The sequence below is a fragment of the Hipposideros armiger genome, unplaced genomic scaffold (genome assembly GCF_001890085.2).
Source record: "Hipposideros armiger isolate ML-2016 unplaced genomic scaffold, ASM189008v1 scaffold_6, whole genome shotgun sequence".
In the NCBI taxonomy this organism is placed as follows: domain Eukaryota; kingdom Metazoa; phylum Chordata; class Mammalia; order Chiroptera; family Hipposideridae; genus Hipposideros; species Hipposideros armiger.
In genome coordinates this window covers 6,198,673-6,212,930 of record NW_017731356.1, presented here as the reverse complement: position 1 = coordinate 6,212,930, position 14,258 = coordinate 6,198,673, and the positions used below count along the sequence as shown (strand labels likewise).

At 35.9% G+C, this 14,258-nt stretch overlaps 1 protein-coding gene across 7 annotated transcripts in view; it reads left to right on the top strand.

Moving 5' to 3' along the window:
• Positions 1-14,258, top strand: part of COP1 (COP1 E3 ubiquitin ligase) — a 125,380-nt gene that overhangs the window by 68,303 nt on the left and 42,819 nt on the right. For all 7 annotated transcript variants that reach the window (XR_002124687.1, XR_002124688.1, XR_002124690.1 and 4 more), the window contains one exon: positions 2,464-2,599. Coding sequence is in view for 4 of the 7 variants with exons in the window: in XM_019648453.1 (XP_019503998.1) it covers positions 2,464-2,599 (136 nt within the window). In the remaining 3 variants the exon portion in view is untranslated. The remainder of the gene's footprint in view (positions 1-2,463; positions 2,600-14,258) is intronic.

Below are 14,258 nucleotides of genomic sequence, written 5' to 3'. Positions count from 1 at the left end.
TGTAATAACCTGTAAACTACAGTAGGAAGCTGTTAAATCGAAAGTGGTCTGAGACCTACATTCTGATTGACAGAGGGTGCGTGTTAGCCCTCTCAGATGCTATGTGTTGGTACAATGTTGAAATACAACCACAGGCAAGTGGCAAACATTAACAAAAAAAGAAGAAAAAAAAAAAGATTAGAAAGAGAGATTGTGATAGGCTATTGTTATTAATGATTTTTCAGTAACCAGCAGCATACGCATGCTATAGAGTAGTAAAGGTAATCACAAACCAATTAATTTATTTGTGGGATGTAGCTTTACAGGAAAGTAGAATAACAAGACCAGGAAGATAAGATTTTTATTTTTGAGGGCACGGCTATATTGTACTTAATACATGTTGTCCTTAGTTTTTAGGACTTTCAGGCTTATCATATGTGCACGTTGACTACAGTAATTCTGTTGCTGAATGAGATTCCATCCCACCCCATCCTTCCCCAAGTTTATTTTCAACTGTGAAACCAAAAGATGAAGATTAAGAAATGAATGCCTTGGACTCTTAATTGTAATTGAAAGAGGAGTAAATTATAAAGCATTAGAAGATAGGAAAAAGACACTGAATACACTTTTACAAACTAATCTGTAATTAGAGCAGGAAAGGTGATATGCCAGCAGATACATATGACTGTAGATCATAAACCAACCAAGCAAACAAAATCTTACCTTTTCATAATCAGATAAGTGAAATCTAATTCTGATCCTTTCTGAGAGTGAAATAACTGTTTTTTGTGCTTTCTTCATAACTTCTATTGAAAGTAGGTGTTAATGAGTGGTGGTAAGATGTCCAGAAGTTCAGTTACCCTAGAAAAGAATTATGATCTTCAACAGAATACACATTCCTGAATGCTTGTGAATTTTATGTACTTGGGGATGGAAGTAAAAATGTGAAAGAGTAGATTATCATTAAAACAATTTTTATAGAATATCTAAAATAACTGCCTTTTCAATAAGTATTTATTACATTACATGGCTTACAGTAGTAGGATTGTATATAAAAATAATCAATTAACTGTTACATCCAAGCCACTTGGTAATACAGTTAATTTTTTTTTTTTGGGAATCGAGTAACTGTTACAACCAAACCACTTCGTAGTATAGTTAAGTTTTTTCAATAACCTATGTTTTATTTATAATTTGTAAGATTTCCTGAAAATTTATATGCAACAGGAGCTTTATCTCAATAACATTATGATATTGCATACTAATTAGGTTTGTTACTTTTGCTGTTTTTAGAATGGAAGTATTACAAAATTGGACCCTTTTAATATAGGTTGTTAGATGAATTTGCTAAGTTAGTGTTTAAATCTTTAAAATGAAAAATATCAGGGACAAACGCTTACTTAGTTTCTTCAAGCAATTGTGTTTCTTTATAATAATTGTTAGATAAATTTCTTCATGTCAACAATTTTCTTCAAAATAACCTAATTTTCTCCAGAAAAAAAATAAATTTTTTACTATGTGTAATATACTACATGGTACTTAGAATAAGGAAGAATGTATGAAAATAGTGTTGTAGCAGGCTTAGTTCACATTTCAGTCTAGGAAGCTAACTAAAGTAATTGTGTTTTCATTCTTTGAAAAGGAAAATACAAGTCCAAACTTTAAGCAGTTTTGAAAAAATGATTTTTTTATTCATGCTTTTACTGTAGGCCTTTTTCTAGATTGGAGAATAGATTAGCTGTATTCTCAGGTCCTTCATAACTTGATTTTGAGATTTAAATTCCACATGATTTAGTTATGAATAGTTTACTGAAATGGACTTTACTCAAAGTGTACAGTGTCCTACTGGATGGAATTATTATTTTCCATATTCTACCCAGACATTTGAGTGGAATTAACATTGTTTGTTTTTGAGAATTAATAATTTATAGATTGCAGTTTCTATTCCCTTCTTGTAACTGGATTTGAAACACTTCAAAGTATTATGTGAATAAGTATTTTGTTTTCTTTTTACTTAAAAACAAAATTTTTTTGTTTAAATTATATTATTATAAATTGTGTTTTGACAGTAAATAAACATGGGCATGCAGATGTGTCCCTGTAAACATGTTCCTTCAAACTAACAAATACTATATCCAGTATATACTCTCTCCACCCTCACTTTCTTCATTGTTGGATTTTTGTTTTAATAGATGGTTTAATTTCTCATGATTACAGACACTGTTTTTGTTTTTCCAAGAAATTACTGCTTTTAAAAAAGAGACTATATAGTATATTTTCATTGATGTTGAGACAGTGTCTTTCAAAGAACCACCAAGAAATTTTTATTAAAATTAAAATGTCAGCTAATTAATTTGAGCATATGAGTCTTTTTAAAATACTTTTTATGAATTGTTTATATTTAGAAAATAATTTTTAATTTGTAGATATTTCCCTTTGACTTATGTTGCAATTCAATTCATTTATTCTGTTTTCCTTATATAGATGACAGTCGAACAACAAGCCAGTTGGATGAATTTCAGGAATGCTTGTCCAAGTTTACTCGATATAATTCAGTACGACCTTTGGCTACACTGTCATATGCTAGTGATCTCTATAATGGTTCCAGCATAGTCTCTAGGTAAGTATTGCGCAGCACTCTTGACTTTTCTTTTGCAAGAGTAATTAGGATTTAAATTGAATTTGAGAAGCAGTTACAGTGCTATGGTTAGGAGTCTATGTTCTAAAGTCTGCTTGCCTGCCCAATTTTAGTTCTGTGGTCTTTGGCCAGTTTCGAATCTCTTTAGCCCTCAATTTCTTCATTTCTAGAATGAAATGATTAATAGTATCCACCTCATAAGGTCGCAGTTTGTTTCTTACAATGCCTTGGTCTGGTTTGGTGACAGGGTATGCCCTCCTCAGAAGTGCTCCCTCTCTTCAGTGTTCTGGATGTGTTTGTAAAGAATTGGTATTATTTCTTCCTTATACATTTTATAGAATTCTCCAGTGAAGCAATCTCGGCCTTCAGTTTTCTCTGAGGGAAGATTTTTAAGTACAAATTCAGTTTTTAAGATATGTAGGGCTAAGGAGGTAACCATTTCTTCTTGATTAAGCATTATTTTTAGTTTGTATGTTTCAAGGAATTTGTCCATTTCATCTAGGTTGTTGAATTTATTTGCATACAAGTGTTGATTCATTTATTTTCCTTTTTTTTTTTAAAGATTTTTATTGGGGAATTGGGGGGGATGGGAACAGCTCTGGGGAATTGGAACAGACAAGTTGCTGTTGTTTTGTTCTTCAGTCTAGTTGTGGAGGACGTTGCTTCACTGGCCCAAGTTGGCACCATCATTGCACTCTTCCCGGGGGAGGTAGATCAGTTGCCAGCTTCTGGACGGCCGCTCACGGCGGCTGCTGGCCACTCATGCTGGCTGCTGGCTACACACGGTAGCCCATGGCAGCCCACTGCCACAGGAACTGCAGCCCACGCCGTAGGCCGTCGACTCACGGCAGCCCAGCTCCAGGTTGAGCTGTTGTTCAGCATCTTAGCTGTAGAGGGCAGTGTCACTGGCCTTCATATGTTCGGAGCCTTCATCCGAACCGGGGCTCTCTGGCGTCCCAAGCCAGTTCTTAACCATCGCGCCACGTGGCCGGCCCCATTTATATTCTTTTTCATATTTAAATTCTGTAGTGATGTTCCATTTCTCATCTCTGATATTGGAAATTTATTTTCCTTAATAGTCTGTCTTTGAATATTGTCAATTTTATTTATCTTAAAGAGCTAGCTCCTGATTTATTGACGTTCTGTATTTTTCTGTTCCCTGTTTCACTGACTTCTACTCTTGATTTCCTTTTTCTGGTTTCTTTAGATTTAATTTGCCCTTATCTTTTTAGGTTCTTAAGATAGAAACTGAAGTTATTCAGTTGAAACCTTTCTTCTGTAATATCGATAGATATTTGTGTTATAACATTTCCTCTGTGTACTGCATTAGCTGCATCCCACAAATTCTTTTTCCAAATTTTTTTTATTGTGCTAAAATACACATAACATAAAATATACCATCTTAACAAATTACTGTTCAGTAGTATTAAATACATTCCTAATATTGTGCTACTTTCACCATCATTCATTTCCTTAATACTTGACATCTTGTAAAATTGATAGTCAGAACCCATTAAAGAAATAACTCCTCGTTCACCCCCTCCCTCAGTCCTGGCAACCAACATTCTACTTTCTGTCTCTGATTTTGACTAGTCTGACTATCTCATATAAGTGGAATCAGACAGTATTTTTAATAACATTTCGGAAAAAAAAAATTTCCAAAATTCAAGGTTTATTAGGCAGGACAGATGAAGACTAGTAAGTAGCAACAAAGGAAAATAATATCCAAACAATTGAAGGGACTTTGAAACCTTTACAGCCCCAGTGATTTTTTTGCTTTGCCTAGTTTCTCACATTCAAACACATTATTGGTAATAAACTTATTTTAAAGGCTTTTAATTTCTCTCAAAACAGGACATTTATGAAGAATTTCTTTGGGTTAGAGGGATGTTAGAGATGACAAATGATGTTGAATTTGATGCAAAATTTCATTACATTGTAGAAGAAATTATTCTTACTATAAAGTCACAAGAAATATATAGAATGTTGGCCATTTATTACAGTGAGTATCTCACTGAGAGAAAAAGCTGAACCAGAAACTTGGCTTCTAAATTTTTTTCTTTGCTTATATTTAATTTTGGGCTAATACCATACTCTTAAGTCCACAAGGTGGCAGTATTTGTTTACTTTGACAGTATCTCAACTAATTAGACAATAGACATGTATGGGAATTAGTGCATATAGTGACTTTCATAGAGAACTCATCTTACACATAGCAAGATGTCGTTCTCACAGTTTTTCTTAAATTAGGTATTCAGTGGCCACTAGAGAGGAATAGTTTCTAAGTATAGTTTAAATTTTGAATGTTTAGTAGCAATGGCTATTTTTTGAATTCTTGGTTTGAATTTTACCTGCCTAGATTGTTATGGTTAAGATTGTTATACACTCCATTTGTAGTTTAGAGATTATTTTAACATTTTTGCTTCTATTTTCTCAAAATTTTTAACTAGCATTACATCAGACATTAGTAATTCCATAAGAAGAAAATGGTTATCTATTGTGGCACTCATTGCTGCTAGATCAGTCACTACACTGGTGATGTAGTGTTTGATTACTTTTTTTCAGATACCATTGTAAGTATTTTACATGACATTGTATTTCACTAACTCATTTAATCTTTATATAAACCGTATGGACTATGCTTGCTATTAATCCCATTCTACAGATAAGGAATTGAAGTAGAGAGAAATCTTGTAACTTGTCTAAGATCAACACAATGCTGGTAAATGACAGCTAAGATTTGAACTAAGACATCCTGGCTCCTGAGTTCTACTGTTCTGAGTCCCATCAAGATCTGTTGAAACTTTGGATAAGTTTCAGAAAACACTTTTCTTTTGAGTTTCTTATATCCCTGTTACCATCTAATCTAACTTGGCTGTAATAATGAACATGTTTTTGAGTTTTAGTTTATTGTAGATATTACATTCAGATGCCATTTTTTGGCTATAGTTTGAAACTATTCAAATTAAACTTTTTGTAATAACCAGTTATAAAGATTGTTTGTACTAATCTTCAGTTTATAAATGACAGCAGTGCTGATCCAGATTTAGGGTGATTGTTAATATTCTTTATTGGAGAATGCTGTGAGTTTCTAAGTTGTACTTAAAAATGGATCTCCAGGTACTTAGTGGCTTGTTTTCTAAGGAATAAGTACAATTTTTAGGACTGCTAGTGTACTTTCTCTTTTTGTCAGAAGATATTTCTGTTATTGTCTTAGGAGTTATTGGGCCCTCTAGGGTTGGTGAGAAACGTGAGGAATGGGAGTGCAAAGGAAAGGATTTCCATTCAGAATTTTGCCCAAGACCAGTCTTTTAAATTAGTAATTAAAAAAACTGTGCTCTAGGCTTGAAGCTTCATCAGAGAAGGGGTCTAATCTGTCTCGTTTCCTGTTGCATCCCCATGTCTGGCACATTGGTAGGTGCTCAGTAGTAAATAATTGTTGAATGAACGCACGAATGAGTGGAAGACTCTTGCCTGCTCTGGGAGGGTCTGGAGCAAGTAGGGCTCTAGCTGCTGTCCACCTTAACCTACTTGTACACATTTTTCTGCTGCTAAGTATTCCTTTCAAGAAAGCATCCCTAGGCTAAAAGAGAAGTTTGTAAATCACCAATGACACATAACAGAAAAATAGATTAATGTTAACAACTTAACGTAGAGAGTCCAAGATTGTCAGCAAGTGTTGATGAGCTTCCTACTTCTGTTACATTCAAGATGTGGGTTAAACATGAAACACAGTCTAAGCTGAAGCTGTAGAAGGTGCTACATCCTTCCTCCCTCATAGCCTGTACCCTACAATTGTCCTGTTCTCATCTCAATTCCTCTTGTTTTTTCTCTTCATTTTCCTTTGCCGTCGCTTAGGCTGAGGCTTGTCAGTAGTACAGAGTGAAACCACAAACTCAAATCATTTTACACTTATTGCCACAAAGAGCATTAATTAGATTACCATTTGAGACTTCAATAGGCTAGTAAAGCTTTGTCACTAATCAGGACATAACATAGATGCCTGCAACAAAGGTTTAGAATTAGAATTTGCCTTTTACTTATGATAAAATTACTTGCCTGGAAAAGAGTAGAGGTTCTTAGCCTAATGACACTCTTCAAATAATCAAAGTAGAAGAGGAATTAGAATGGGTCTGTTTGGTATCCAAGAGATAAAAGTAGGACTCACAGCTGGAAGCCACATGTTAAGGGTAATATAAGGAAGATCCTCTCAATCAGCAATTTACAGAAGTGTAATAGGCTTCATCAGGGACACTGGCCATAGGCTCTTACGACTTTTTATAACTAAGCTTTAGATTTTTTTACCTAGAAAATCTTTCTGCGATCCCAAGATCACTTCCATATTTACCTGTATATGTCTAGAGTATTTATTTTTATTTTTATTTTTTTAATTGTATCTCTTCAGACCAAATACTGTAAGTGCTGAGAGTACAAATAAGAGTCGTATACAGATTAGCAGAGAGAAAAACCTACAAACCAATACATAGAATAAAGTGTTCTAAGTGCTATGAAAGCACAGCAGATCTCAAATAACGGCATGCCATTCAACATCATTTCATTATAAGGACGAGGAAAAAAATTGATTTCTGGCCGGTGCCACTTTTTGTGTGGAGCTTGCACATTCTCTCCATATCTATACGGGTTTTCTCCAGGTACTCTGGTTTCCGCCCACATCCCAAGATATGCACGTTAGGTGAATTGGTGTGTCTAAATTGTTCAGTCTGAGTGAGTGTGGTTGTGTGTGTGAGTGCGCCCTGCAGTGTGGAAGGGTGTCCTGTGCAGTGGGTGCCCACCTTGTGCCCTGAGCTGCTGGGATGGGCTCCGGCCCCATGAACATGAGCTGAAAGAAGCAGACTGGAGAGTAATTCTCGTTTGTTAGTCTTTCATACATGTATATAGCTCACATTTATTTCAATTTTTAATATTAGAAGTGTTTTGGGTCTTTATTTAGAAGTTTGGTGATATTTTTGTGACGAAAACTATGCTGTGGGAACTGACTCTTGTTTTTATCAATTAGCCTGTGGTAAAACTGATTTCGTTATGCATTGTTGCAGTCTCCAAGAACCTATGGACGTTAAGTGAGGACTTCTTCTATCTGCTGGATACAGTATGGAGAATGGATTTGAGAAAAGCAGGAATGGCTGTAGGGAAATCCGATGTATAGGTGGTTATTGAAATTGTGCCAGCTGTACATAATGATAGCCTGTGGATTAGGGTGAGGTCTGTGGGGCTCCGGTGAAGAAGTACTTAAGAAATTTTTAGGGACTAGGGAGACAAAACCATGATTGATGGATATTGTCCTTGAAGGAGAGGAAGATAAATAACTTCAAGGGTTTTGACCTGGTTAGCTAGCTGGGCAGAAAAATATGGGTGTCATTTATAGAGCTAGGGATACTGGGGGAAGAGCAGATTTAACAGCGTGAGACACATGGGAGGTAACCAGCTAGAGATTTGACAGAGGCTCTCTGGATGTACAGAGAAGAGGTCTGTGAATTTGGAAAGACGTGCAGCTGGTAATTGATACCATGGCTGTAGATTCATAGAGCACTGACATTTAAAGGTCAGGTAGATGAGTTGGAACCAGTAAGGCAGACTGAGAAGGTTCTTCAATGAGAAGGAAAACGGGGAGAGTGTGTTGTCATGCAGCATGAAAGGGGAGATAATCTGCAGAGTTAGATAACGTGCAGGACTGGATCCAAAGCCAAGTGAGACTTCCTTTGTGCCTTGATTAGAAGGGAGGACACTTCCTCCTGGGTAATAGGAGGGAAGGAGAGGAGAATGGATTCAAAGGCAGCCACCTTTGTAGATTTAGTGCCAGGGAGATAAAGGAGTTTTTCTCTTAAGAGTTGTTCCATGTGTATCTTAGAGTGATGGGAAGAAAGGTTGTTGGCATTTATATTTGACTGTAAAAGAAAAAGATATTAGGTGATGAAAATGGTTAAATTTATGGATCATGAAATTTCAGCCAAATACCAAAGGAAATAAAGATAGTTGAGGGCTGAGAAAGAGGTAAAAAGTGGTGGAATCTGCTGAATGGAGGTTAAGAATGAAGAGTTGTGGGAATAGTGAGCAAACCATGGGGATGCTTTGGAGATTATGGTCAGAGAGGTGTTTGCATCTTCGGCCGAGAATACTTTTTCATCTTTGTACTTGTAGCACTGGCCAGTCTACCTGATATCTAATGGACACTCCTGTTTGTTGACTCAATTGGAGAATAAACTAAAATGCAAGGTAGAAAATAAATAGTAAATGCTTGTGTAGATCTGATAAACTGCTGAGCGAGGCGGCTAAAGAGGGAGTTCACTTTACACTATGACTTGCCTGGAGGCACTTGAAATAGTTCTTTTAAGCTTTTTCCTCTGATTTTATATGCAGTAAAATCTTGGATTGCGAGTAACGTGGTTTGCGAGTGTTTCGCAAGACGAGCAAACATTTCTAATACATTTTAATGTGGTAAACGATGTCTTGCAATACGAGTAGTTTGTTTCTGGAATGAATTATGCTCGCAAACCAAGGTTATTATTGTATATTGTTCTTTCTGTACCTGATTTTTAAGATAGGAAGTGGAATTAATATACTTCTATTTCTTCATTATGTCCCAAACCATGTCTTTTGTAATTTCTTGTAGAAGTTTGTGGTGGAAGTATAACTGTTATTAAAGGCTGGACCATCTTCGTACTTGCTTAAGTGTAAGAGGAACATAAAGCTTACTTTGTACCTTCTCTGGGTAAAATATGTGGAGGGGAAATAACACAATATTATTATCCACACATCTCAAACTATATAGACTACCTCTGTAAGAGAGGGCCTTTGTAAATCTTCACAGTAAAACTAATTTGGAATAGAAGCAAAGAAGACAAATTTGAATGAAGTCTCATGTAGTTTTAAAACATTAATTTTATTTCTTTCAGCTATCTAGTCTAATTAGTAATAGTTTCAATTAATTCTACTTACATGAGATGAAATGAGAATTTACTTGAAATTATTCTTGCATTGTGTGTCACATTATAACTATTAAGTAAAAATTAGACAATACTCTTACTGTTTCAGGCTTACTAACATGCCCTAAGAACAGTGGTTTTCAAACTTTAGTAGGCCTCAGATACAGCAGGCGGGCTTGTTAAAACACAGGTTGCTGGGCCCTACTCCCAGAGTTTCTGATTCAGTAGTCTGTGCTGGGGCCAAGAATTGGCATTTCTAACGAATTCCCAGGTGATATTGCTACTACTGGTCTGAGACCACACTCAGAGAACACTGTGTTAGGTTAAGAGCTTTAAAATTTTACTTCTGTTCTAATAGGAGATATTTATAATTTTAATTCTTTAGGAAAAGACCATAATTATTTTTTTATACTTTATGAATGAAATAAAATAGGGTAAAAAGCCATTTAGTTTATACAGTTTCCTAATCAAAAGCTGTCATATATGCTATGAATGAGTTGCATATGGACCAATATATTTATCCCTTCTGTTCTTGGAACAGTTAGGCGGGGCTGGGTTAGGGAACCAGCTTGAACCCAATGGTCCTAAGGACAGAGGGGATGAATCCCATATTTAACTTAACTTGCCTGGTGCCTGCCTGCTGCACAGAGATAGAAGTGGAAGTAATATACTTCTATTTCTTCATTATAGGGAAACTGTAGCTTAGAGAACCTAGAAAAAATAAAGCCTTAGTTTCTCTCAAAGTTGTTTTAGTTGTTTTTGGCTTTCAAATTCAATGTCCATAAATATAGTTTTATTGGAACATGGACACTGAAATAAAATTAATAGATATTACAACTTCCCTATACACACATTAAAAAAACCATGGTGCCCTAACGCTAAAGGAAAATAATTTAAAATAAGATATACATTTTAATGTGTAAATATTTGGATATATCTCCATTACACAATATAAGGGAATCGTCAGATACTTGAGCCTACTCATAATAAATAAGTTTGAAACATTCAGTAAATATCAGACATGCAAGGCTAGTTTGTCTTCATGTGTAAAATGGAATTCATTTCTATGCTCAGATAATTATTTGTAGGTTTTTCACTTGCACAAGGATGAGAGGTGTGTCTTTGAAGGTGTAAAGTGAATTCTAAGACATTTAATGTAATGAATAGGATTGGAAGAGGGAAGAAGGAAGGCAAAATTAATTTTGCCCTTTGCTCAAAAAAAAATTGCTCTTAAAGATAAACTGAATTCTTTAGTTCTTTCTGTAGTAATTCATAAAGTCATAAAAGTAGCCATTAGATAGAAAAACTGCAATTCCCGTTTATGAGAGTAACATACAGAAAACAGAAAGAAATCAGATATCAAAGGTATTTTTTAGTTAAAAATGTAGTTAATATATATTATAGGGCCGGCCGAGTGGCTCAGTTGGTTAAGAGCTCGCGCAAGTGTGTGAGCTCTGAGCAACAGCGATTCGATGCCCAGACCGAGCTGAGCTGCCGCTGAGCTGCCAACAGGTAGCAGGATGGCTCATCTAAAAAATAAATAAATAAATAATTAACACACACACACACACACACACACACACACACACACACACAAATATATATATTATAAAATGACAGTTATAAAAGCAAAATGTGATTGATAAATGTAAATAGGCTAAACCTTCCATCAAAAGGGAAATATTTTCCCATTATATCACAGTATAAAGCATATATCTGTACTGTATGAAAGAGTTCCTGAAACTTGGAGCTGTGAAAGTAAAGTTTAATTTAGGATAGAAATCATTAAATCTCTCTGTCTCTCTCTGTCTCTCTCTGTCTCTCTGTCTCTCTCTCTCTCTCTCTCTCTCTCTCTCTCTCTCTCTCTCTCTCTGTCTCACACTCTCTCTCTCTCTCTCTGTGTCACACACACACACACACACACACACACACACACACACACACACACACACACATAATTATCAAGATTCAGTCCATGATGAACTTTTGAGTAGTTGCACAGAGAGTTAGATTTAACTAGAGTCAGACTTTTGCCAAGGAAGTTAGGTATAAGACATAAGAGAATTAAAAACAGTGAAAGAGTGCAGGGTTGTATGTGAGAGAGTCATGATTATTAACCATGTAATTTGTGATGGGTAAAGAAGAAAGTGAATATATAAGGGGATGGAGGGACTGATGATAAGATCAGTGAAGTTTTAGGTCCCCATGGGCTTGAAGGCTTGAAAGATTGTTGGAGAAAGCAAGTCAGCTGGCAAGAATGGAGGTGGTTGTCAGAAAGTGATATGTCCGAAAATGAAATTGAGATTATGGAGAGAATGAAGCTATTGATAATGAAAAAGTCTAGGGTGTGATCGTGTTTGTGTGGAGCAGAATAAAAGATCTTTGGAGAAGAGAAGTCAGGAAACTGATAGATCAGAGTATTAGAACAATCATCTATATGATTATTATAATAATTAAGAATTATGACAAGAGTAGTATTTGGAGAGAGTGATAGTGAGCTAGTTGAGAGTTAAAATTTCCAAGAGCTCATGTGCTGGTACAAATAACAGGGAACAGTATTGAGTGGCATAAATTAGAGGAGATTGTGAGCTGGAAGGTTTTCAGGAAGAGGAAGGGAAAACGACTGGCAGAAGCTATGGAGGACACCAACTTGATCTCTAGGCCTACTTGAACATGAAATGTGAGAGGAATTTAGGGAAGTAACAATTTTCAGGGAAGAACCATGCTTCAGTTACATTAAGGTAAATGGGGGCTGGCCGAGTGGTGCGTTGGTTAGGAGTTGGCTTGGGACGCCAGCTCTGAGCAGCAGAACCCTGGTTTGGATCCCACATGAGGGCCAGTGACGCTGCGCCCTCTACAGCTAAGATGGTGAACAGCAGCTCGACATGGAGCTGGGCTGCAGTGAGTCGCCGGTGACGGCGTAGGCTGCAGCGGGGCTGGCCAGCAGCAGCCATAAGCTTGCATGAGCTGTCGTGAACGGCCATCCAATGGCCAGCGGGTGACTGCCTCACCCAGGAAGAGGTTGTGAAGGATCTTCGGTAATAGTTGGAGTGTGAACTTTACATGGTCGTAAATGAAGAGAGTTATATGTTTTTGGAAATTCATCCTAATAATATCAGTTCTTCAGATGGATTAGAAAAGAGGAACGTCGGAGTAGCAGACAGGCTTGGTAAGGAGGCTGTTGGCAGTAGCCCAGATTCATGTTCAGGCAGACCTAATTCGTATTTCTGTGAACTTCTCAAGTGCTGTGTTCTGATTTTTTCCATCCTGGTTTTCCATCAGCAAGGTCAGTGACGAGCAGATCACAGGCACACTGGATATTTGATGGCTGAGAATGTTCATGCATCATCCATTTTCTTCTAGTTGACCTCTGTAGTCATGGAGTCCTGAATTCCTGTAGCATGTTGTGTAGAATCTTTCCCACCGATCATAAACACCGTTAGCCAGCCTGCCTACCTTACTCTCTTTTTATCTCCCTATGTTTAACTTGCTGCACAGGATGAATTATTATGTTATTACTATTACATGTATAATATAGTGTGTATCATTATTCTTTGTTATTCTTGTTTATTTTGCCTTTGTATGTGTTCTTTAAGACTGGCCCTTTGGTTTTCATTAAAATGGGAGTTTTGCGTAGCAATTGAAAGCACACACTCTGGAACTAGATTGCTTGAATTTGAATTACTTAGTGAACGTTGGGCAAATTACTTAACATCAATATATCTCAGTTTCCTTATCTGTACATTGGAGATTTGAAGATTAAATATATTCTATGTAAAGTACTGAAAACAGTGCTTGACACATAGTGTTGTATATGTTACGGAATTTTTAGCTATTATAGATTTGCGAAAAAGTTGAATAACATCCATTTTTATTTACTTGTGTTTGTTCTTTAAAGATCTGCCCATTTCTTGTCATTAGAATGGCTAATTTCTCAACCTTTCTTTATTTCCTCAAAATTATAGTAGCCTGTATGTATCTCTTGAGGCATACTGTCATGGTAATGAATTAAACCTTTAACAACTGTGTTCATTTTACGTTTTCTTTTGATAAATTGGATTCTAGTGTTGAGGGATATTAATTCACCTTGTTTGTTCATACCTGTTTTATGATTGCAAAAGATATGACAGACAGTGGGAAGGATCTCTTACAAAATTCCCTTTTTGGGATATTGATGTCTTTGTATTGCTGCGTGTCACATTATATGCAGAGATGTGTATTAATCGGCTGTCCTCTGTGATCTGTTGCTTTGATGTTTACTCACTTGCTGTGGCCCTTTTGACAAAAAACATAACCAGTTTCCTACACCTGAATTACGTTTACAACTATTTAAATAAATCACTTTTTTAAATGCTTGACACATTTCAAGTGTGAAAGAAAAACAGTTTATGTCCATGTTTAAAGTAAGTCTCTGTTAATACTATTTTTCAAGGAAAATATGTGTATTTTGAAATTTAAGTAGTTCTATGAAACTGCATTTATCATTGCAATGAATTTTCGTAAACCCCTTGTTTTAAGAATTACTGGTGATAGTGGATAGCAGAAATGAATTTTTATAACATGCAAGATTTCTTTCAATTCTCTTTTGAATTTAATTTCAGATGCAAGTTGTTTTAGTTAATTTGTTTATCTGTTATTTTGTTTTTGTTTCAGCCTAACTCGTCACTGTTTATTATTTTTGTTTGTGTTATCATATTTCA